Raw genomic sequence first — 22,643 nt, 5'->3', positions numbered from 1 at the left:
CTAATAGTTTTGGGTACCCAACAACATCTTTGTCACTAGTTCAATTTACATTGTAACTTGGGGACTTGGTAGCTTCTATTTACACGAGGAAGCCGTCCAAAGTAGCATTCCATTAGTGAATCGGGTTGTCATTAATATCTTGGAAGACTGATTCCGAGATTTCCAAATGTTGTAGCATCAATAAGATTGATACTATAGAAAGCTCCACATTTGGGCAGCTTTTGGTCAATCTTCATCCATCAGCTTGCAAAGGATCCGAATCCCATGAAAGCCAGAGTGTAGTGGAAGGAGGAAGCCTTCCAAACGGCGCCTTGAGAAGAAGGGCAAAAGAAAAGGATCTGTTGCAACCCGTTCTACATCTCATATGGATCTTCCATGGTGTTTTCACACAAGAGCCCATTGGTTGAGGATGATCGAAAGCACGAGATATGTAACTTCCATTCGAAGAGTGATGCCATGTGAGTGTTACCTTTTTTTATCAACACCACGAATTGGAATCATGGATATTGCCTTCCAGTCATCCTCGTTTAACAATTCGTCTCCCGCAATCTAAAATTAAAGTTTAATCAGAGACAAAGTTAGAAAAATTTTTTATTGAGGGTAGTCCGTGGTTAGAATTAAATTATATACTTTTTATGATAGTAAAAAAGATAAATTTACTATTTTAATAGTTTATATCTTTATAATTTTTAAAAGATTAAATCAAAATTTTATCAGGGTTAAAGTGTAATTTTACTATTACTAATTTAGAATTTTATTAATTATAAAGGGCTCAAATAAAAATTTTCCAATTTAAAAGAATCAGGCACCTGCAAACCCTTGACCCTGCCCCTAGATTTAACAAGCATCAATCTCTCCCGCAATCTAAAATCATCATATATATATATATTTCAAATCTAAACATACAATTTAACATATTTTCAATATTTACATTATATTATATTTAATTTTTCTTAGGATATAAGTTATAATATATATAATGAAACATTGTACACTTGAAATCTAATTGTGCCAAGGTTTGTGCTCCAAATTCAAAGCTTGAAATTCACTAATATTTTAAATGAGTTTAATTTTTTCAAACCATTTTAAATTTAAGTAAATAGCCTAACTCTTAAACATGCCTAATAATAAATATTATGTAATTTAAGTAAATATTTCATAGGTTAAAATGCATGAAAAATTATCTATTATAAATAACATATACTTATATTCTAAAAAATAAAATATATGTTATAAAATTAACATATATTATTATTATATAAAAATAACTTTTTAAACTTAAATAAAGTAGAGGTCTATTTGAGAGCCATAAGATAATTGAATTTGAGCGTAATTGTTTATAACAATTCGTGTAACTATCTCAATTTTCACTTTCTCAAGAATTGAATATTGTAATTGAGATGTTCCAATTACACTAAATTAAGTGGAATCCGCTAATTGTAGTTTTATACAAATATGTCACAAAATAAGAATTATAGGCAATTACACCCAAATTTAATTACTAGGTCTTTTTTCAAACACACCCTTAAAGTAAATTACACCAGTGATCAATCAATTCTGTGTAAATTGTTGTGAAAAGTTAGTTAATTTTGTCATCAATCTTTATTAGGTGAATTACAAGAGGAGAGTAAAGTCCTAGCAGTAACACAATTAACCCGACTCAAACCCAAATCATACCTGAAGTGATAAACACTCTAACCATCATGTCAACACATACATCCTCAAATTTTTCTTCATGCTTTAAAAACAAAAGAACATATATATTGAGATTTTTTGTCATTACAAATTTAAAGAGGGGGTGGGTTACAAGGGGTCAATTTCTTGATCTTTTGATGTTAATTTACAATAACTTCACTACTCCAACTATAGTTTTGTTGGCCACGGTGAAATTTTTTTAACTTCACAAATAACAATAAAAACATATTTTTATATTAATTTTAATATATAAAAATTAATTAAAAATAATACAAGTCAAAATTTAAAATTGTTTGTGGATTAAAAAAATTGTACCGGTAGTAAATAGGATTTAATTCTTAATTAATATGAGTACAACTAGTCATATTTAAATTAATCATTTCTACCCTAATAATTGGTTGAGGGTTTGATCCTCGCTCTGAGTATAGAGCAGCTTTAAAACTCGTGGCTAACATCTACCCTCTTAATGAGCCTACAAAATATGAAGAATTAATTACTTGGCCTGCTCCGATAAATATATTGAGAAATTAATAATCATTTACAATTTAAAATAAATTTCAATAATATTTTATAGGTAAATTTCGGGTCAGACCAAATTTAAATACAAATTAGTGATTTCAACTCGAATTAAAATTGGTTTGTATGAATGCCTTGTGAAACGTAGTGGGCTTATTGAATTATTTGGTTGATTGTAAATTTTATTCATTTGAATACCTATTACAAGTAAATGCACCAAAAGATATTGAAATTAAATATATAAATTGAATTATTTCTACAAAATTAAATATATAATTTGAAAATTTCCTTTTAAATTTGATTTTTCAAAAATAATTTATTTATCAATATCAAATATCTTAAAGGGAAAAAAATAGAACACATGTCTAAGTCCTATTCACCTTGCTTTTTCTCTCTTCTTAACATTTTTAGGTAATTGGACCAAAAATGTTAATAGCGGTAAAGTTTAAGGTATTAATTAGGTACCTGTATGTGAAAATTGGTATAGTTTAGGGGCTAAAACGTGAATAGAGCCTAGTTTGAGGTGTTTATTCAATTAAGCCTTTAAGAAGAAAAAAAACAAGGATAAACTTCATAATTGATCACCCAACTTTCATAATTTTTTATTTTGAACATTGAAAATAAAAAGCTTACAATATGGGCACTGTCGTTACATACTTTTATTAATTTAGTCGTTGTCGTTTATATACTTTTATTATTTTAATCACTTACAATTAATTTGCCATTACATACACTCATTTTACTCAACCAACTTTGGTGAATTTTCATTTTGGTCACTCATTTTATCATTTTAATTTCTTTTAATTTTTTATTTTTTAAGAATTAAATTTAGTTTTTTTTTCAATAAGGAAAGCCAGAGAAAATCTAGGTTAGAAATTTCATTTTTTTAATTTCCCCTTTTTAGAATTAATTTCTGTTTTTCTCAATAAAATGAAAGGAAAAAATTGGGGTTTACATGAAATTACTCGAGTTTTTATAGAAAAAATTTAAATTTTTTCAAGAAAAATTAATTTATCTTTTTCATTTCCTTTTTAGAGGAAAAAACTTGAGGTTTTATAAAAAATTACCTGGATTTTCTTTCAGAGAAAATCTACAATTTTATAAGGAATTATTTGGGTTTTTACGGGGAAAAAGTTTAATTTTTACTTTGAAATTGAGGTATAAGTGAAAAACTTGAGTTTCATTTCAACAACTAAATAACTCAAATTATTAAAATTGGGTGACTAAATTGCATGCATATAATGACATATTAACTTTTTATGCAACAATGTTCGTCATATTATAAACTTTTTATTTTCAATATCTAAAAGAAGGTTGAGTGACCAATAGGTAAACAAACATTCACAGTGAGGAATGAAGTCCCTTGGTCGTCCCTACAGTATCATAGAGATTATAGTGGAGTCTTCTCTCTCTTTGCTTCCATTTTCATGGCTATTTCTGTCCTCATCCCACATATCTCCATTGAAATAGCCTCGTAATTTCTTCCCCACATTTTCCCTCCTCTGTTTTTTCTTTTCCATTTTAAACCAAAATTTCTCATCAAACACGGTGAATTTGCAGTGAAACAACTAACTTAAACCACCACCCATGGATCGTCTCAATGGCCCTCCCCGCCTCATGATAGTTTCAGATCTTGATTTCACAATGGTATTCAAAAAAGGAAAAAAAAAATCCCTGTTTCATAAATTAAAATCAATCATTGAATTCCAAGTGATTTTCATCTTTCTTTTTCAATTTCCAGTTCGATCATGAAGAACCCGAGAACCTTTCCCTTCTTCGATTCAACGCTCTTTGGGAAGCCTATTATCGCCACGATTCTTTGCTGGTGTATTCCACTGGAAGGTCTCCGAGGATTTATAAACAGCTGAGGAATGAGAAGCCCCTTTTGACCCCAGATATAACCATAATGTCCGTTGGAACCGAGATTGCTTATGGAGAACCAATGGTGCCTGATTATGATTGGGAGCAACGGTTGAATCTCAATTGGGACCGAGATATTATTACTCAGGAAACTGCTAAGTTTCCTCAGCTTATTCCTCAGGCATGTTTCTTTACTCTTCATTTATTTATTTTCGCAAGAAAAAAATGCCAATTTAGCTTTTGTTTCTAGTTCAGCTAAGGATCGAGCTCAGACTCGAATAGTTTACGAAGTTTTCAAAGATCGATCCTTACCTGTCAAACATGGATTTTGGTACAATTACTTCTAAATGAGAATCTGAGCTCATAAGCTATTCGAGTTCGAGTTCGATTCAAAAAGAAATCTGTTTCAGTCTTTCTCGAATAAGTTCGAATAGCTCGAATGAGTTGAATTCGAGTATTAAAGCCTAATCGAGTTCTTTTTAGTATATGTTTTTTATTCTTAATTAAGTGTTGAAAATTTGAATTCGAACTTGAACGACATAGGTTAAGGTTGTCCCTTGTAGGAGATTTGAGCACCTTTCTCAGGTTGGGTGTTTTTGCTAGTGGCTAATTCGTCTTTGGAATTAGTTTTATTTGTATCAGTTCCCTTCCCCCTTTATTTTGAAACCCCTTGTTTTTGGTTTTTCTAACAAAACTCATTTTTCCTTTAAAGAAAATATTTCATTGGAAGTGACTCTTGATAATTTTGAATAACAAAGTGTAAGAGTTTCAGTTTATAGATGGTAATTATATTAGAGTGCACACCTATTTTATTCGGTTTCAGGTATGTCAGATATGGACATGTATATGGTATGTGTATGCTCAATTTTTTAGCCTTTTTCCATGTATCTGGAGAGTCATATATGAGTATGTTCGAAAATCTATGTTGCTTTTACTCTTTGTTTTCCTTGAAGTTCCTGTGTCTGATATATATATATAGTATATATCTGGATGTAACATATGAAAAAGGTTTTGAAAATTAAGTGTACCCATGTTGAATACGCAGCCCTATCACTCACATCCGGGTTCGAGTAATATAAAAATAGATAATCATTACAAAAGCTAACAACTTCGTGTTTTCTTTGCAGTCAGACACCGAGCAACGACCTCACAAGGTTAGCTTTTTCTTGGAGAAGCCTAATTCATTAGAAGTAATCAAGGCACTTTCAGAAAGTCTAGAAAAACACAAGGTGAGATTGTGTGTTTCTTTTTAATGCAATACACTTAACCACGAGATAAGAAAATTTGCATGAGAAAGCATGTTTGGATAAGGGATTTGAAAATTTTTCGGGTGGCTGCCTGGTCTGGGAACACTTCTACCTTGTACAGTTGTACTATGTTACTCCTACTTTTCATTTTTCTTGACATACAATATTTGAAAGTTGACACTCATGTCCGATAAATGGATATGAAATAAAACCTCCAAAGATCTTCTAAATATATGGAAAAACTTCGAAAATTTTTATTATCTCCTTATCAAACAGATATCCATATCTGATAAGACACTCGAGTCAAAGCAACTTAGTTCTTACACTAATGTATTGAATATTTCACACATGGATGCTTTAAGAAAAATGAAGAATCTTGACATCATAGATATTTAATGGTGTCTCATGAATGGCTTTTGATCTTAATATCTTCTTTTGGCAGCTAGATGTTAAAATAATTTATAGCCATGGGACAGCATTGGATGTATTACCAAAAAGTGCTGATAAAGGCCAAGCGCTTGCATATTTGCAGAGAAGGTTTAAAGCTAATGGAAGAGTTCCACTTAGTTCACTTGTCTGTGGTGACTCTGGAAATGATGCTGAGCTTTTCACCGTTCCTGACGTTTTTGGTGTGATGGTAAGCATACGGTTGAGAAAAAAAATTATAAAAGCAAAAATCAAATCAAATCTCAGTGTTTGGCTTGATTTTGATTAGATTTTTGTTTAAGTTGATTCAGTTTCAATTTGGGTATGACTTGAATGCATTTGATTCTGTTTGCAATTCATAAGTTGAAAAACTATAATTAATCGAATAGATTCGAACTGAGTCAAATTTTATTTTATATTTAATTTTTAATGTTGAATAATATAAAAATGAATATTTTATTTCTAAATTAGTAAAAATAATTTTAAAATACTATGTAAATAGTTTACCAATGAACTTAACTGACCAAATCAGTGAATTTGGTTTTGGTTGGTTCAGTTATTAATGGTATTGAATTAGGGATGGCAATGGATGGTGTGGATTTGATATTTGTGGATTCGTATAATAACCAAATTTGGATATTCTAATTATAGCGGATGCTGATATTAATTTGTGAATATCCATTATCTGAATCCGCTTTATTTTTGCAGATAATGGATATAGATATCTGAATTGACTATTTGAATCCATTATGCTATTGTGGATAATGGATTCAAATTTGGATATCTAAATCTATCATCCACTTTGTTTCTAAAATTATCTTGACTTTGTAAGTTCAGATATTTAGCAGAATCAGATATCAGGTTGATGATGTTACTTAAAATGGATTTGGATAGTAGTAATCGAATTCAGTCTAGATAATAATCGGATTAAAATTTAAAGCAGTTTTGCTACTTTGATTAGGATATTTCATTAATTAACCACAAATTTCTTTCAAAATTGCACTAAACTGAACAGTTTCACTGCTTATTATGCAGCTTTCAACCCATTATCGTTTCCATTCTTCAGGTTGGCAATGCACAAGAAGAGTTATTACAGTGGTGTGCTGAAAATGCGAGAAACAATCCCAACATAATCCATTCGACTGAGAGATGTGCATCTGGAATAATACAAGCCATTGGGAAATTCTCTTTTGGTCCAAATGTGTCTCCCAGAGATATCAAAGATTGGGGAAAATGCAGAGTAAATGTTTTGAGTCCTGGTTATGAAGTTGTGAAGTTCTATTTGCTTTACGAGCGATGGCGACGTGCTGAAGTTGAGAAGTCTGATCAGATTTTGCAGAATCTTAAATCAAGCTTTGTATGTCTCTTTTCTCTTCTCTTTCATTGATTTAGGGTCTGTTTGATTGCCAGTAAAATGTTTTCCGTAAAATAATTTCTGGAAAATGTTTTACTTTTCTGTAAAATGATTTACTGAAAAATATTTTCTGGTGTTTGATTGAATCTGTGTAAAATATTTTCTGTTGTTTGGCAGATTTCCTGAAAATATTTTCTGGAAAAGTTGTTTTTACATATATTAATATATATTAATAAATTTTTATATCAAGCTAATTATAATTGCATTAATAATTTTTTGAGAAATTAAACTACTTTCTGTGTCCAATACTTCAACAAATATTAATATATTTATAATTGGACGAAAAAAGAATCACATTATAAGTTATAATTGGAAGAAAAAAGAATAATCGGATATTAATGTTCTAAAAAAACTAAAGGAATCACATTATAAGTTATAATTTTCAATATCAAAATTTATAGAGACCAGTTTAAAATCTAGATTATAGAGACCAATTTAATATCTAGATTATAGTTTGAGGATGTACTAATTGGATTTTTCGTAAAAGATTTTGATATCGATTACTTGTAAATAAAGAAAAACGAATAAATTCACAAAAAAAAAAGATAGAAGAAATAATTAACATTTATGAGATAGCAATTATTATCAAAGAAGATTGACTGTTAAATCATAAGAGTTGAATTTTGTTATGATTTGCTATAAAAGTATAATGTTCTATACATATTTGATGCATTTTGTATCACATGAGTTGCTGAAAAAATTTTCATTTCTCAAGATTTGACATAATAATCAATGCCATTAACATTGAAACCGGAATCTAGAATTTTAAACTTCTAAAATTAACCCTAAACGAAAATTTATCCCATAAGAAACAACACAAGCTTCATATATATATATGAAAAAACTCAAAGAATAGACCAAAGTAATGAACAAGGCTGAGAAGAGGCTCAAACTGTTGAGGAAGAAGCTTTAGTCCCTCAAGTTAGTGCCTAGTTTGGAAGATTCAGAGCACTCTGCGGCAGTTTCTTATATTTCATCCACAAGCAGTTCAGGTACCAAAAACCCAGAAAGAACAGCTTCCAAGTCTCAAAATGTAGTTCCAAGAATTTCAAAAAATATGGAGGAAAATGCATCAGACACCACTACATCTATACCAAGCTTTAAAATTTCTTTCAGCAGAGAAAATTGTTTTTCTTCATGTGAAAACTCCAGTTCTAAATCGAGTCCATAAAGATCCAAAAGTTGATGACACAAGGACAAGGTAATAGAACACAAAGTGACAGAATTTCTCTCGCGCATTGAAACATAAATGGGGGAATGCAGGTAATAGAACTATGATGCAGCTATGATGCAGTAAAATCCTTATTAAAAATTAAAAGTCTAATAATTCCATGGGAACCTTACCAAATACAGATTTTAGATTTCAACATATACAGATTTCAGAAGCTCACTCTTCAGCAAATAAATCATATAGGACTTTAATTAAGGACTTCATATAGGACTTCAGCAAATGAAAAATTTATGAAAAAATTAAGTAATTAAATGTAATTAATTACTATTAATATGTTTTTCCACTCAGAAAACATATGTTTGATAATTAAAGAACATAATGAAAAAAAATAGAATACGGACAATGGTTTTATGATTCAACCTTGAGAACTTCCAAGTTTGGGCAACTTTGTATTAACAAGCAGTGATCTTCTGTGTCGAGTAATGCATAAAGGAGATCCAATTCTTTAAACAACGGTGCAAAAGGAAACACAATTGGCATTTCATTCTTCCCCATGTAGGTTAAACCCAAACGACATAACCTCGAGGGGAATGTTACAGCAGCATACCCATCAAGTTGGTTGTAGAAAGAACCACCGTTGAATTCTTCTAAAACAGCAGCAGCATGAAAGAAACCGACAAGATCTAAAATTTCACAATCACTAATTTTCACAGAGACCAAATTACGACAATTTCTGGCAATAAGTTGGAGATCTTCAAAACCAACTTTTACAAGATCCGTCATGTAAAAGTTTAAAGTCTCAAGAACTGAATTATTCATCGCAATCTCATGAATCCATCGACCATATTTCTCAATAATTGAGCTGTCTTCCAAGAACAAGGTTCTTAATTGCCTACGCCAACATGTAAAGAAATAAATCATATGAAAGAACCAAGGTAGTTTGTCTGTCAGATTCTACTCCTACTGATGTTTATGAGGCTATGACTTATTTTCATTTGCAAGGTGTTGTTTACAATGAGTTGCAGGCTCTTATCAACAAAAACCCTTGGAGTTTATGTCCTCTTATTGCAGCACATGGTCTATAGGACTGCCAGTATCAAAGGAAGCCATTTTCTCTAGCATCAAATACTAACAAATTTAACTTCTAACTAGATAAGTAATAAACTGCGACCAACGACAAAACCATGGATTAAACTACATTTGACTACATTTGATGCTATTAGAACATCAAAAGCATGGATTAAAATCTAAGCTGCGAACAACGATACAGTGGTAACTACAGAAGACTGTAGGCACAGATCAGTGAGAGCAGAGGTGACATTCAGCATAAACAGGGGCCAAAATCTTTCTAACTATGGACAAGAAACCGATTCACAAAACTATGGACAAGAAACCAATAACAAAAAAGAACTAACCCAGAAACCGATTCACAAAACTATGGACAAGAAAATATACCTTTCTAAAGCAAGTCTGCGAAGAAAGTCTGCCCAAGACAAGCCAAACACCACAGCCAAACTAGCAGAAAACCCAAGCAAGAGATCTCAGACAAAAACAAGCAGAAAATCCCCAAATTAATTTATAAAAGGAAGAAGAAATCAAGGGGGGAAAAGGAGCCCGAAACCAGATCAAGGGAGAACGAAAGGGAGAAGGGAGAACGAAACCAGATCGGTGTAGAGAGGAGAAGGGAGAATGAAAGGGAGAACGAGGGTGTAGAGAAGGGAGAACGCCGGAAATTCCAGAAAATGTCTTACTGATTCCAAATCGGTAAGACGTTTTCCATAAATTGGGGCCTTTTTTACCCGTGTTTGTAAAACATTTTCCCTTAGGATTTCATTTTACACCAATCAAACACTGGAAAATCCGTAAAATATTTTCCGGAAAATATTTTCCACCAATCAAACAGAGCCTTAATATTTGTTTTGCTATGAATTGGGTTGGGGTAGTGCAGATTCAAATATTTATGAAAACCCTTTTACAGATTTGAATAATATTCGAATTAAGATATTATAATTAATATTATCCAAAACAGAAGCAAATATAACTCTTGGATGTCCATTATCTGAGTCCACTTTAATTTTTAATTTTTTGACTTGTTAGATTTAGATATTTAATGAATTTGGATATTTGATAGGTTAATGCTATTTGAATTCGGATAGTGACACTTGGATTTTATATGGATAAGAAATGGATTCAACTTTTAAAGTAATGTGAATCAAATATTACAAAAATATATAGATAGATAGATAGATAGATATTCAACCTATTATGATACGAGTCACAAAAGCCCAAATTCTTGAAGGCGAGGCCCAATAAGCAAATTCCCAGCCCAATCAAGAAATCCATCCATACTTAGTTGAAAATCAGGCCAAATTGTCAAAGTGGCCCAAGTTGTAAAGTTTTATTTTTATTTTTATTTATTTATTTACTTAGTTTAAATTTTTATGTCAATATTCAGTCCAAGAGTCCTAAATAAAATGACCTTTGACCGAATTTCCATATTAAAATAATTAGGATTTTTTTTATTTTAGTTTTCTAATTAGATTAGGACTAGTTATAAGGCCTATTTAAAGGCATGGCTGTCCACCTTGTTAAACACTTATCATTATTATTAAAATTTCAGATTTGTTGAGAGCAGGATTTTCTTTGAGTTTTCTCCAAGATTTTTCTCTTGAGTTTTCTTTAGAAGTTGTTTTAACAATCTTGTGATTGTGGGAGCCATCTTCAACCTTCTTCTTGCCATTGATATTCTTTGGAGGGGAGATTAGAGCCGTTTGAAGGGAGTTGTGAGATCTTTCGAGATTTCAAGGCTTCTTAGGACTTATCTTTTAATTTCTTACTGTCAATTCTTTCTTTATTTCTACTTGTGCTGAATCATTATCTAATCTATTTTCTGTTCTTATTGTGTTTTCAGCCTTTTTCTATCTTAAGGAATCAGCCCAAAAATCCCCAATTTCTAGGGTTTTTCCATACTCTTTTTGGGTGAAATTAGATTGTCGAAATTTGGGGAAAACTATCTTGGTGTTCAATTGGGCAGAATCACAATCTCCTTGAGGGTTTCAAGAACCCTAACACTTATTTCTATTCTCAATTTGATTCTTTGCTGATTTGGGGATTTTATTTCAGATCTGAAAATTCAAAAATCTAATCTTTTAATTTTCTGTTTCGTTTCAGATCTAATTGTTTAGGGTTTTCGTAGGAGTTTCTCGTGACTTGGCAACTCGATCTTGGTCCGCGCGCAACCCCGTATCATTTGGTATCAGATTTTGGGTGTTTTGGGTGTTCTTGGTTGATTTCTAAACTGATCTCTATTTTTTAAAGCATAAACGGCAGTTTTACCCAGAAAAATTGTTTAAAAAAAATCATTTGAGTGGGTAAACGTTGTCCGATTGATCTGAAATTTTACATACATATTTTTGGCACTGTGATTGAATATAAAAAAATTATTCCCGCAAAAAAATCAGTCAAAAAAGTCAAAAAAATAAAAAAAAATACGAAATTCAATAAAAATTTTAAAAAAAGATTTAGCGGGTTGAATTTGGTGCGTAAAATTTCCAGATCAAAAATTCAATATATAAGGACACTCCAGATTTAATTTCGTGATTTTTGGAGATCGGGAACACCTCGAACGAAGTTGTCAAGTTACTCCGCAGTTTTTCGGGTTTTCTGTTTTCAGCAATTTTTATTGATTCTTAGCTGTAGGTTTTCATTTGTTTCCCTTTATTCTTCCTTTACGTTATCTAACACCTTCTTGTTTCTTGTGTTAGTAGGATTTAAACGTGTGCACAACTTCTTCCTCGGTGCAACACGAATCAATTGGTGTCTCGTCAGTTTTTAGCATCCTAGTGCAAATTAGGATTCTTTGGTAGTTTGGTTCACACTCTCTAATTGGTTGATATAAACTCTGATAAAGAACTCACAAGATTGAATTCGACCTCATTGAGAATTTGATTTTTTCTTTTTGAGTGATTAACAGTGAGGTTTGATAACTTTTATTTTTAAGTGTTGAGTGTTTTGCAGGTTTTAAAAAAAATGTCTACAGGTGATAATACTAGTGACATATTTAAAAAATTCCAACAACAGTTGGACGAACAGGCTGCTGCACTTCGAGCGTTGACTGCTACTATCAATGAGGTGCGGTTGAATCAAGAGCCTCAATATCGAGATCAAATTAAAGACGATGTGGATAACCAGCCTCCTGCTCATAGGCGCGCTCCTCGGCGTGTCCCTAGAACTGATTATGATCTTCATGATCGTGGACAACCCTCTTTGGCAAAACCAAAGAGCGAGCAGCAACGAGAACATCTCTTTCATACTCGCTGCCATGTACAAGGTAAGCTTTGTAGAGTTATTATTGATGGTGAAAGTTGCTCGAACGTAGCCAGCACGACGATGGTGGAAAAGCTTTGCTTAACCACTACCAAGCATCCACGACCTTATCAACTACAAGGGCTTAGCAACGAAAGCCAATTTAAGGTCACTCAACAAGTGCGCATCGCCTTTTCTATCGGTAAATATCAAGACGAAGTTGTGTGCGACGTAGTACCTATTCAAGCCTGCCATTTATTGCTAGGAGAACCATGGCAACTGGATCGAAAAGTCACTCACGATGGTCGTACCAATAGGTATTCTTTCAAGCATCAAGGAAAGAAACTTACCTTAGTGCCGCTCACTCTGGAACAAGTCCATGAGGACCAAATCAAACTGAGAAATTCTGTTAAAACAAGTGAGGAAAAAGAAAAAGAGAATGAAAAAGAGCAAAAAGAGATTGAGAGTGAAAAGGAATGTGAAACAGAAAAGAAATTTGAAAAAGAAGTTGAAGAAAGAAGAGAAAATGAGTTAGAAAAAGAAACAAAAGAAAAAGACGAGGAAAGGCTAGTGAGGAATGTTTCCACTAACCAAGATATGAATTTTTCTTGTGTTGCTATTTTTCAGGTTCTTGAAAGATCGAAAGATAACTTTCAACTTCAATACCTCTCAAATGAAAGACGCTTTCATACGATCAACTTAGGCAAAGATGAAATCACACTGCATGATCCCGAAGGTAAGCGAGGTAAGGAAATTTTAGAAACCGAGTCCATTGCAGATTTGAAAATTATTGATAAAACTTTTGGTGACTTAGTTCTTAAAAGATCCCCTCATTTTGATCCGATTAATTGTTACTCTTCGATTGTGGTTGATAAAGTCATTACCTTATGTAAAATCCTTGAATTTGTCCAAATCTGTTTTGGAGAATAAGGTAACGAAATTTTCCAAATTTGTTTTCAATTTATATTCGTGCCTTAAACAGTTTATGTGGTTGTACATGAAGTTTGAGTTCCATTTGACAAAGGTTAACTCAACAACGGAGATTCAACTACACTATGCCCCCGATGAGCGAAGGTTTGTTTTAAATGAAAAAGGTAAAATCGACCCTTATTCTTCTGCTTATCGAGGTAAGATGCTTGAAACCTTTGAAACACTTTTGTACTCCTCGGATAGTGATAAAGATCGTGTTGATGAACACTTAGATCGAAATGTGCTTGACTGTCCTATTTTATTTATTGATGATCTATCTGTTTTGATGGTTGATAAAAGATTCTTGTGTTTGATAATGCATGTGTGAGTGAATCTATAGACCGTCGATTAATGCATGGTATGATTATGCAACTCTGTGAACCATGTGAATCTTTTCAAATACCTACTTGTGACGATTATGTTTACCATTTGATTTATTACTCGCAATTTATTCATGGTTTGTGGGAACAATGTGAGACGACTGAATGCCTTAAAACATGTCCATCTTTGTTTCAAATATTTGACGAGGCAGTGGTGAGTAAATTAGATTGTTTGCATGGTAATCTGAATCTGTCCATTCACATGCGTTATACCTGTTCTGTTATGCTTATGATTGGACTACAAGCTTGTTTCCGTTGCTATTTACTATCTCATGGCTATTCTTTTCAGTGGACTCAATTGCCATTAGTCCCGTTCGATAGAGGAAAGTCGAGTTCATTTGATTTTTTAGATTCGAGGACGAATCTTTTTGAGGAAGGGGGGAATGATACGAGTCACAAAAGTCCAAATTCTTGAAGGCGAGGCCCAATAAGCAAATTCCCAGCCCAATCAAGAAATCCATCCATACTTAGTTGAAAATCAGGCCAAATTGTCAAAGTGGCCCAAGTTGTAAAGTTTTATTTTTATTTATTTATTTACTTAGTTTAAATTTTTATGTCAATATTCAGTCCAAGAGTCCTAGATAAAATGACCTTTGACCGAATTTCCATATTAAAATAATTAGGAGTTTTTTTTATTTTAGTTTTCTAATTAGATTAGGACTAGTTATAAGGCCTATTTAAAGGCATGGCTGTCCACCTTGTTAAACACTTATCATTATTATTAAAATTTCAGATTTGTTGAGAGCAGGATTTTCTTTGAGTTTTCTCCAAGATTTTTCTCTTGAGTTTTCTTTAGAAGTTGTTTTAACAATCTTGTGATTGTGGGAGCCATCTTCAACCTTCTTCTTGCCATTGATATTCTTTGGAGGGGAGATTAGAGCCGTTTGAAGGGAGTTGTGAGATCTTTCGAGATTTCAAGGCTTCTTAGGACTTATCTTTTAATTTCTTACTGTCAATTCTTTCTTTATTTCTACTTGTGCTGAATCATTATCTAATCTATTTTCTGTTCTTATTGTGTTTTCAGCCTTTTTCTATCTTAAGGAATCAGCCCAAAAATCCCCAATTTCTAGGGTTTTTCCATACTCTTTTTGGGTGAAATTAGATTGTTGAAATTTGGGGAAAACTATCTTGGTGTTCAATTGGGCAGAATCACAATCTCCTTGAGGGTTTCAAGAACCCTAACACTTATTTCTATTCTCAATTTGATTCTTTGCTGATTTGGGGATTTTATTTCAGATCTGAAAATTCAAAAATCTAATCTTTTAATTTTCTGTTTCGTTTCAGATCTAATTGTTTAGGGTTTTCGTAAGAGTTTCTCGTGACTTGGCAACTCGATCTTGGTCCGCGCGCAACCCCGTATCACATTATCATCTCTAGCTATGAATTGCAATGACCTGATAATCTCTGCTTGGATATCTGTATGTCCATGCTTGATCTTGTCCAGCTATGCTAGTTGGATGTAAGTGTTGAACACGGATATGTGATCAGCATAAGTATGTTCAACTTTTTAAAAGATTTTCATATATTTAGGAGTTCATAGATTTATGTTCATTTTAAAAAAAAAGAAGACTCAAATAGCTGATAGTTAATTGATCAAGTCTTTTCTGTTTAGTATCCATTAGGTACTTTTGTCCATCCCTCTGGAACTGAGCAACCAATGAGCAAGTGCGAAGATATGATGAAAAGATTATATGGGGATAAACAAGGAAAACAATATTGTATTTGGCTGGATCGCGTTTCAACATCACAGATTGGTTCAGATGCATGGCTTGTGAAGTTTGATAAATGGGAGTCAACTGGTATGATTTGTTTGATCTTTACTCTTTATAATCCCACATTTTTTTCCTTATGAACCACTTACACCTTTGACCGGGAAGTGTTGGACATGAATATGGTTCCGACATGATAAGATACGTACTGGACACACATGGCCACAAAAAATAGAAAAAATATCCGACATGTTGAAACACAGGAATGACCTATGTTACTTGAACTCAGGTGTCTTTATAATCCCTATTTTATGATGTCTTCTTTTTTCTTTTCTATTTTGAGGTTTGATTTAAAAAATAATAAGTTCTGTTTTGGGAACTAATGTGGCTTTTTAGAAACAGTGCAGTTCATTGGCTTCTTTGGGTCAAATATGCAAATTGATCAATGATATAGTTTGAGTATCTAATAGTAGTTCGAACCGTTTTAGCATTCATGTTGGATATTAGCATTTTTTGCTATACCATTCATGTTGGATGCAGATATATATCCAACAGGGATATAATTAATCTTTTTCAAAGTTTTTCATGTATTTAGAGGTCCTTGAAGGTTCATACCCAAAAACGTTCGGGTATGAATGTCGGACACAATTGCTTTAAGAAAAATCAAGAGTCAAAATAACATAAACAGAGTATCCTGGAAATAGTTTTCTTCTGTTTGTGATGCTCTCTAACCTGTAAAACAAGAAAGTGGCTCAACATTTTGATTTCGAGCTAGCACATACGCAGAGCCTCCTGGAAATAGCTTTCATGAAAATTGTTAAGAGGCCAACATCTTACTGTTCAATTCATTACGTGTATACCACATTTTTTCCCAGTACAGCAGAGGTTGCGATTCAAACCCTAGACCTGTTGAATGCTTTCTCTTAAAGGCGGCTTTATCAATTCATAATGTTGTGATCCAAAACCTAGATTTGTTAAAATATATTCTCTTAAAGATAGCTGCATGAATGGGGCTCCGAGTTCTTTTTGTATTCTCTTTTGCTAACCAACTTTTTTTTTAAGAAAAATAAAAAATTGAAACATTGTAGACGTTTCTCATAAGCTATTTCTTAATCATCTTTCCAGGTGAGGAAAGACATTGCTGTCTTACAACAGTCTTACTGAATACAAAGGTATCCCCTCTCCCCTTCATTAACTTAATTCATTTCTAGTTATCTGTTTAATCGGGCTTGTATACATCTCCAACATAGGTTTTTATACCCATATATCGAATGCAAGTGTTAAATATGAGTGCTTCAAGAAAAATAAATAATTGACAGTTAACAGGTTTGATAACAGTCATTAACTGATTTTTTTGTATGCTCTTGGCTTTCTGCAAGCTGAAGAAGGCTTCACATGGATGCACATACATCAGACATGGTTGGATGGTATGGAAACAAAGCATCGAACTGTTTGGTTTCTCTAAGCCCCCTACCTGACTATGTAGGGGAGAGCATAAGTCGGTTAAAACTGACTTAATCAATTCGTTTAAATCGGTTTCAGTTTAAATGGTTTTGGCAGTTAAATTGAGTGTAGGGTTGGTTAATTTTATTATGCCAGTCGGTTATTGGTTATTGAATTTCATAATTGATTGACTTAACTGTCCTAATATTTAATATTTTTAATTATAATATATTATAAAATATACTTCATAATATATTTTAAATAAAAAAATTGAAAGAGTTCGTTGGTTTGAAAATTTTTCAGAAGCTAATCCTAAGTTCTTTGATTTTGGTTAAAAAAAATAGTTGGATGTATTTACTTAAATTAAAATTTCGATTCATAAATTAGATTATCATATTTTATAGACTTGGGAAGGTAATGAGAATCCTTAATTTCTCCTAAGTTGTTTCCTAACATTTATCTAAAAAATAAAAGACAAGAAATTGCAAATAATTTAAATAAATGAGATTGCAATAAAAATAGAGGTGATTCAGTACATTGATAAGATGTTCGAAGCACCAATGGTTTCTACAATAGAGAATGGGCTGAAACTGCTACTACCAACTTCATTTAACATCACTTCGACTGGATAGAATGTTGAGCAATGCCTAAACTGGTCCAGCCTCGGGTCCGAATGACTGCTACCACCTCGGGTGCAGTCGTCTTCAACATAAAACTCTCAGTAATTCGGCTACTATTTCCCTGCCAAATTTATTGAACAGATTCGTCGACAACTCGAATGAATATAAGGCTTTAAAAGTGAAATCCATTCAAAAGCATGGAAGATTTACCTGTGATATAGAAACTCAGAGTTACGGTTACCATAAAGATAAACAAGCCTGGCCTTCTCAGAGTTGCAGATGATGTCGACCTATCGAGAACACCATCAACCATGTGAGTATGGTATATACATGCAATTAATCAGATAGTTCATTCTGGAACCATCGCTAATTAATGGCATCCATGACATTTCATCCACAGGCAGTAAGTTTTTCACATGCATCCATGAATAGTTATCGAAATAAGTAATGGTGAATACCTTGAAACAATGCTCGCACCCGACTCGGTTTTAAGTCCGAATCCCAAGGGGAAGAGTGGATCATAGTGTGAATCCCTAACATTCATCGGTAATTGATCTACAGTTTTGAACCATGTTCTCGGAAGTTTTCCACTGAATCTGTAGTCCCCGTAAAGAACATCAGTCACACCTTGGCCTTCAGTGCCAGGTAACCATGCTGCCACTAGAGCATCAATGGCAGAAACATATGGTTCAATCACGATCGGTCTGCCGGAAATGATAACAACCACACACTTGACAGTTCCGCAGACATTGTTAATGGCACTTGGGCCAGGGTCTATCATCGTAAGGTTTGTGCTATCCCCCGCAGTCTCGGCATAAGGGGGCTCACCAACAACAACAATTGCATAATCAAATTTGTTAGATTTCACAAAGTTGGCATCAGGGCTCTCACGGAAAACAATTTCAGTGCTCTGATCAACAGTAGATTTTATGGCACCGAGGATTGTCGTCCCTAGTCATGGAAAGAAATATTAGTAAATCTATTGCAGTCAAAATCTGGTGAGCTGGCGGTGTTTTGAAAGATAGATTAATAAAGTAAAGCATACCCCTTGTAGAGTTATTGCCATTGAATCCTTGCCAATTAATTGTCCATCCACCACATTGATAACCCAAATTATCAGCATGAGTGCCAGCAACTAGGATCTTTGAAGCTTTTTTTGGAAGGGGCAGTAGAGGTGTACTTCCAGGTTTCCCGTTCTTCAGCAATACAAGTGATTTTCTCACAGCTTCCCTTGCCAGGTCTCGATGTGCCTTGGTATGGGATATCAAATCATTTAAAGCATACAACTTTTACAAAAGAGCACTTCGATGATGATTTGCAGAAAATTAGAAAGACCAACAAATAATGATTGATTTACAGAAAACAAGGTAATGGATATTAAATTTTGGATTTATACAACCAAAGAAAACTGGACAGAGATGAAAATAACTTCGCATGTTACAATATACTAACTAACCTGGCTTCCAAGCTCATTAACTAGACTAAAATCAGCCATAGGTGTCTCAAAGAGTCCCATAGTGAATTTGACTTGCAAAATTCTTTGCACTGCATCATCAATACGATCCATCGGAATAACTTTGCTATCCACTAGATAGGTTAGATCGTCTACGAACTCGGTAAGGTTGAAGGGGACCATGACCTGCAGAACACAGATCAAGAGACTGCAAGTCTTAGAATGCATCCACATGCTGTCAACGTCCGAGTTTTACACTTATCAAAATAATTGCAAGAAAGCAGTTATCTTCGATTTTATTTGAAACATGTCTGTGCAGAAGCTACTAACCATGTCGATCCCAGCTTGAATCGCTGCTTGAACAGAGTATGTATAGTTCGCATGCGGTGGTGAGGTGATCCTGTCTATTCCCTGCCAATCTGATATTACAAAACCCTGAAAATCCATTGAAACAACAATTTGCATTAACAGGAAAATATCATAGTACAAAATTAGCAGTTCTTCCTTTAAGATAATACGGATATATCAATATTTTGGTCCAATGTTTTAAAGAAAAATGGGATTTTCATTGTGTTCTAAATTTGCAAATTTTTGTTACTGATAAAGAGCTGTAACAAGGCTCAACCTTAAACTTAAGAGTGTTCTTAAGGAAACCAGAAATCAGCTCACGGTTTGCATGCATCTTTTGCCCATTCCAGCTGGAGTAGGAAACCATGACTGTCGAAACACCCTTGATAATAGATTGAGAATAGGCAGGCATGTACATGCTAAGCAACCCATGCATGTCAATCACGGTGTTGTTTTCATTGATGCCTCGAGTTGTCCCACCATCACCTACAAAGTGCTTCGCACAAGCCGCAACCTTGGCCCTGACAAAAAGGAAGAACGGAATAAAGAGGGAAAACAAGCACTATAAACATGATGGCACATGATGGCACACACTATATTATATACACAGTTTATGATATCGAGGCCTCATTAGTGATGCCATACCAAATATAAGCAGCAGATTGTACTATCTGTGACTAACAAGAAGACTAGATAAACCATGATATTCAGGGAGCATCTAAGGCAAATGAAAAGGGAAAGCAATGCAAGATTGAATCTAGTACTTATCTAGATCACTGGACTTTTGAGGAGTATGACGAGGAGTGTGAATCTATGGCATTAGAAAAAGAAACTTAGAAGAGTAGCTCCTCGGAGTTAGAACCATTATCAAAGGAATTCTAAGAGTATATACAATTCTACAATAAGAAAGTACGTTAACTTGGACAAGTTTCATACTTCCCACCAACGTATGGAACCCCCTTGCGCCACGTAGAAGGAGGATCTCCTTGCAACCCAAGTATGATATCAGTCATCTGTTCCACAACTTTATGATCCTCACTGTAGCTTTCATAACACCGACCCCACCTTGGATCTCTACATACCTATAAAGAAAACGCCAAGAAAAAAGGGTTGTATTGCGGCGGTGGTGAATTCAGATGCAGCAAGCATGCGGAAAAGTTGCAATTACTAGACACAACCGTCTGATCTTATTAAAAGTATATAAATTACCGCGATGCATGGAGCAAAAACATAAGGAATCCCGGTAGCTCTCACTTCAAGAGCAGTTGCAGCACCAATCTTCTTCACCAGCTCAGGATCTCTGCATATTCATTCGAATGGAGTTTACGGTTGAATTGAGGAGCAATATTAGCTTGACTCTATCTTTCCTTTCAGGAAAATGATAGTGAAGTTCCTCGAATGAAGATATAAATGCGACATCATTTAATTGACCCAAAACTGTTAGTATTGTAATCCTCTTTGTTTCTTTTGATGGCAACATCGTTTCTAAGCTTTCAACTAAAGAATGGAAGGTTAAAAGAGTAAAAAAGTACAATAATTTAATGATTCTACAATAAATATCAGCAGAAACTGAATCAAAATCTATGCTTACCCGGTTGCACCGAGCCCCACGTTATGTGGAAATATTGTAGCATTATAAACATTGTTATGTCCATGAATAGCATCAATGCCATAAATCATAGGAATTCCTAAGCGACTAGACAGAGATCCGTTCTGAAAAGCATTAACCATATTGATCCAATCCTCGGCCTTAGCCTCTGGAAGCGGTTCGCTTCCACCACCACTTAACACACTCCCTGTGAAAGAAACAAATGCTGTCAATTACAAACTGTAAACTGATATGACTATGTTATCCGGCCGTCGGGTTGACTGACAGTACAGGCATACTGAATTTTTTTTAATATATATAGAGGATCACCCGAATATGCCTCTACCATGTGTACATCATCAAAGAGAAAGAAAAATCCGAACATATCAGATCAAAAGATTGATAATGAACCAACATTCAAGTATACCCAAACTATAACTCGAAGCAATAAATGTATGAGTAGATAATAGTGAGCATTACTTTCTAATATGTGGTATCATAATATTACTATTTTAAGGTTGCAACATACGAATTGTGGCAGACCACCCCATTAGCAAACAATAATCAGAACCCACAAAAAAAGGGATGAAAATCATTGCCAAAAAAAAGTAACCAGAACTAAAACAAAGGATCAAAAATAAAAATAAAAATGGTGAAAATTATTATTACCAACGGAGTAATCTCTGAGTATCTGTTCAGTAGCAACACTTCTATCAATCTGGGCCATTTGACCAATCTTCTCAGCCAGTGTCATTTTGGACATTAGATCCTTAATTCTAGCAGCTACTGGTTGCTTGGGATCTTTGTACTTTACATACTCAGCTCCCACCGCCATTGCCAACCATGAAATCCACACCACCAGCTTCACCAAACTCATCCCCATCTAAAAAAAAAAGAACAAAAACCCAGTATTTCAGAGGATATAAACAGCAAAGTTTTTGAAGTTTTCTCGGCATCCAAACAGGATGGGTGAAAGAGTAGGAACGTGGTTAGCATCTTAAGTTAAGAAACCAAGAACACGATAGCTACTACATTGCCTTAAAAAAAAGGGAAAAAAAGAAAGAAGAAATCTTACATATGAAAGCAAAATAATGATACCCTTTTTAGCTGAGAAAGAAAGTAATATATTAGTTAAATGCTTTAATTTATGCTTTTCTGAAAGTGAAAATCTGCAGCAAAGTTTAGATTTTTGGTTTTTGGCTTTTTCTTTTATTTGAAGGTGAAAACTTGAAAGAGGAGACAGAACAAATAAATTATTAAAAAGGGACGGTTTTCTTTTTTTCTTAAACACATTTAAAAAGTTTAAAAAATTAATAAATAAATATTCTGAGATAAAAATATGGATTAAAAATCGGATCGGTTGAATCTAAAATTCAATTTTTACCAATTTGTATTAATTATATTTTGATTTAAAAAAAAATCGTGGGAGCTGAGTTTTAGATAGTAAATGAGTGTAGTTGAAAAGTGGGGGGTTTCCATTTCATTCATAATCTTGATTG

The 22,643-nt window shown here is 33.5% G+C and overlaps 2 protein-coding genes across 2 annotated transcripts; one reads left to right on the top strand and one right to left on the bottom strand.

The window, feature by feature from the left end:
- Positions 1–3,518: 3,518 nt before the first annotated feature.
- Positions 3,519–17,388, top strand: LOC107904387 (sucrose-phosphatase 2). The gene is made up of 9 exons (XM_016830742.2): positions 3,519–3,685; positions 3,772–3,858; positions 3,953–4,252; positions 5,199–5,300; positions 5,761–5,955; positions 6,811–7,101; positions 15,596–15,782; positions 16,818–16,864; positions 17,068–17,388. The coding sequence occupies exons 2-9, from the start codon at positions 3,799–3,801 to the stop codon at positions 17,155–17,157; spliced, it is 1,272 nt and encodes a 423-aa protein (XP_016686231.1). The 5' UTR covers positions 3,519–3,685; positions 3,772–3,798; the 3' UTR covers positions 17,158–17,388.
- A 239-nt stretch (positions 17,389–17,627) lies between these two features.
- Positions 17,628–22,394, bottom strand: LOC121229084 (beta-glucosidase BoGH3B). Its single transcript, XM_041112306.1, has 12 exons — positions 22,220–22,394; positions 21,814–22,027; positions 21,148–21,352; positions 20,766–20,856; positions 20,493–20,638; positions 19,834–20,077; positions 19,539–19,643; positions 19,212–19,394; positions 18,801–19,005; positions 18,214–18,706; positions 17,966–18,045; positions 17,628–17,876 (listed from the first exon to the last, which is right to left on the bottom strand). Exons 2-12 carry the CDS (start codon positions 22,025–22,027, stop codon positions 17,869–17,871), a joined length of 1,974 nt encoding a protein of 657 aa, XP_040968240.1. The 5' UTR covers positions 22,220–22,394; the 3' UTR covers positions 17,628–17,868.
- Between the last annotated feature and the right edge of the window lie 249 nt (positions 22,395–22,643).

Source organism: Gossypium hirsutum, chromosome A05 (assembly GCF_007990345.1).
Source record: "Gossypium hirsutum isolate 1008001.06 chromosome A05, Gossypium_hirsutum_v2.1, whole genome shotgun sequence".
Taxonomy (NCBI): Eukaryota; Viridiplantae; Streptophyta; class Magnoliopsida; order Malvales; family Malvaceae; genus Gossypium; species Gossypium hirsutum.
This window is presented reverse-complemented; position numbering and strand designations above follow the sequence as displayed.